This window comes from Seriola lalandi, unplaced genomic scaffold (genome assembly GCF_002814215.2).
Source record: "Seriola lalandi dorsalis isolate HSWRI2012SDOR001 ecotype SW California unplaced genomic scaffold, Sedor1 jcf7180002054970, whole genome shotgun sequence".
NCBI lineage: Eukaryota > Metazoa > Chordata > Actinopteri > Carangiformes > Carangidae > Seriola > Seriola lalandi.
The window spans coordinates 1,245,349-1,246,548 of NW_019525521.1; the positions used below are offsets into that span (position 1 = coordinate 1,245,349).

General features: G+C 44.8%; 1 protein-coding gene across 1 annotated transcript in view; it reads left to right on the forward strand.

Annotated features, from left to right (window-relative positions):
* The window catches only part of LOC111646389 (adenylate kinase 8-like), a 12,970-nt gene extending 11,998 nt beyond the window's left edge, over window positions 1-972 (forward strand). The window contains exons 6-8 of the mRNA XM_087170957.1: window positions 167-247; window positions 744-873; window positions 964-972. Of these exons, the coding sequence (XP_087027083.1) occupies window positions 167-247; window positions 744-873; window positions 964-972 (220 nt within the window). The remainder of the gene's footprint in view (window positions 1-166; window positions 248-743; window positions 874-963) is intronic.
* Window positions 973-1,200: the final 228 nt, after the last annotated feature.

The following is a 1,200-nucleotide window of genomic DNA, read 5'->3' on the forward strand; positions in this document are numbered from 1 at the left end:
ATATCAACCTGCACTTACCTGAGGTAGCTCCACTAACAGGTGTGACAGTGGAGAGGTGAACTCTGTTACTGCAGCAGCATCACAAACACAAGCAATCACAGCCATCGTCTCTATAAAAAACAGTGACTGGTGGTGACCTCTGACCTCTGACCTCTTCTCTCCTCAGAGTTTTCTTCCTGGAGCTGACAGATGATGTTTGTCTGGAGAGACTCACTCTGAGAGCCATGGATCCAGTCAGTGGAGAGAGGCCAGTACAACCAGTTAAACCAGTGTCCAGTTAAACCAGTACCCAGTTAAACTAGTAACCAGCTAAACCAGTGACCAGTTAAACCAGTACCCAGTTAAACTAGTAACCAGCTAAACCGGTGACCAGTTAAACCAGTACTCAGTTAAACTAGTAACCAGCTAAACCGGTGACCAGTTAAACCAGTACTCAGTTAAACTAGTAACCAGCTAAACCGGTGACCAGTTAAACCAGTTCTCAGTTAATCTAGTGACCAGTTAAACCAGTTAAATGAATAGACATGTTGTCACGGATCAAATGTGTCTCACTGAGTTTTAGAAAAATGTTGAGTCTGATTTTTGCTTTTCAAACACAGAAACGACGTGTCAATAAAGTTAATTTCTATGGCAACAACAACATGAAGCAGGTCACTGTTTATTACCTGGACAACCTGTCAGTTGCAGTCAGGTGCAGAGCTGCTCGGTCACGTCATCGTGTCCTTACGGTGTCTCTCCTGCAGGTTTCACGCTGTGACTCGACCGGCTCCCAGCCTCCAGGTCCAGAACCGACTGGAGACCCAACCAGAGGACGACACACACGCTGTGACACACACTCTGGACCAGTACAGGACACACACTGCTGTTCTGCAGGTACACACACACATTTATACTGGACCGGTGAGAACCCACAAGAACCTGAACCTGATCTGAACTCTAAAACCACGTCCTGACCTTCTGAAGGTCATGTGAAGCTAAATGACCCTAAATGATGTCACATGTTCCACCATGTGTGTTAGCTTGTTAATTAGCCTGACAGTTAATCTCCTGTGTCAGAACTGAAGGTTTAGACGACATCTCAGAAAACTAAAAACAAAATATCAGAATAAATCGATCAGCTGTAACTTTACAGAAATATATAAAAACATCAGCGTGTGTGTGTGTGTGTGTGTGTGTGTGTGTGTGTGTGTGTGTGTGTGT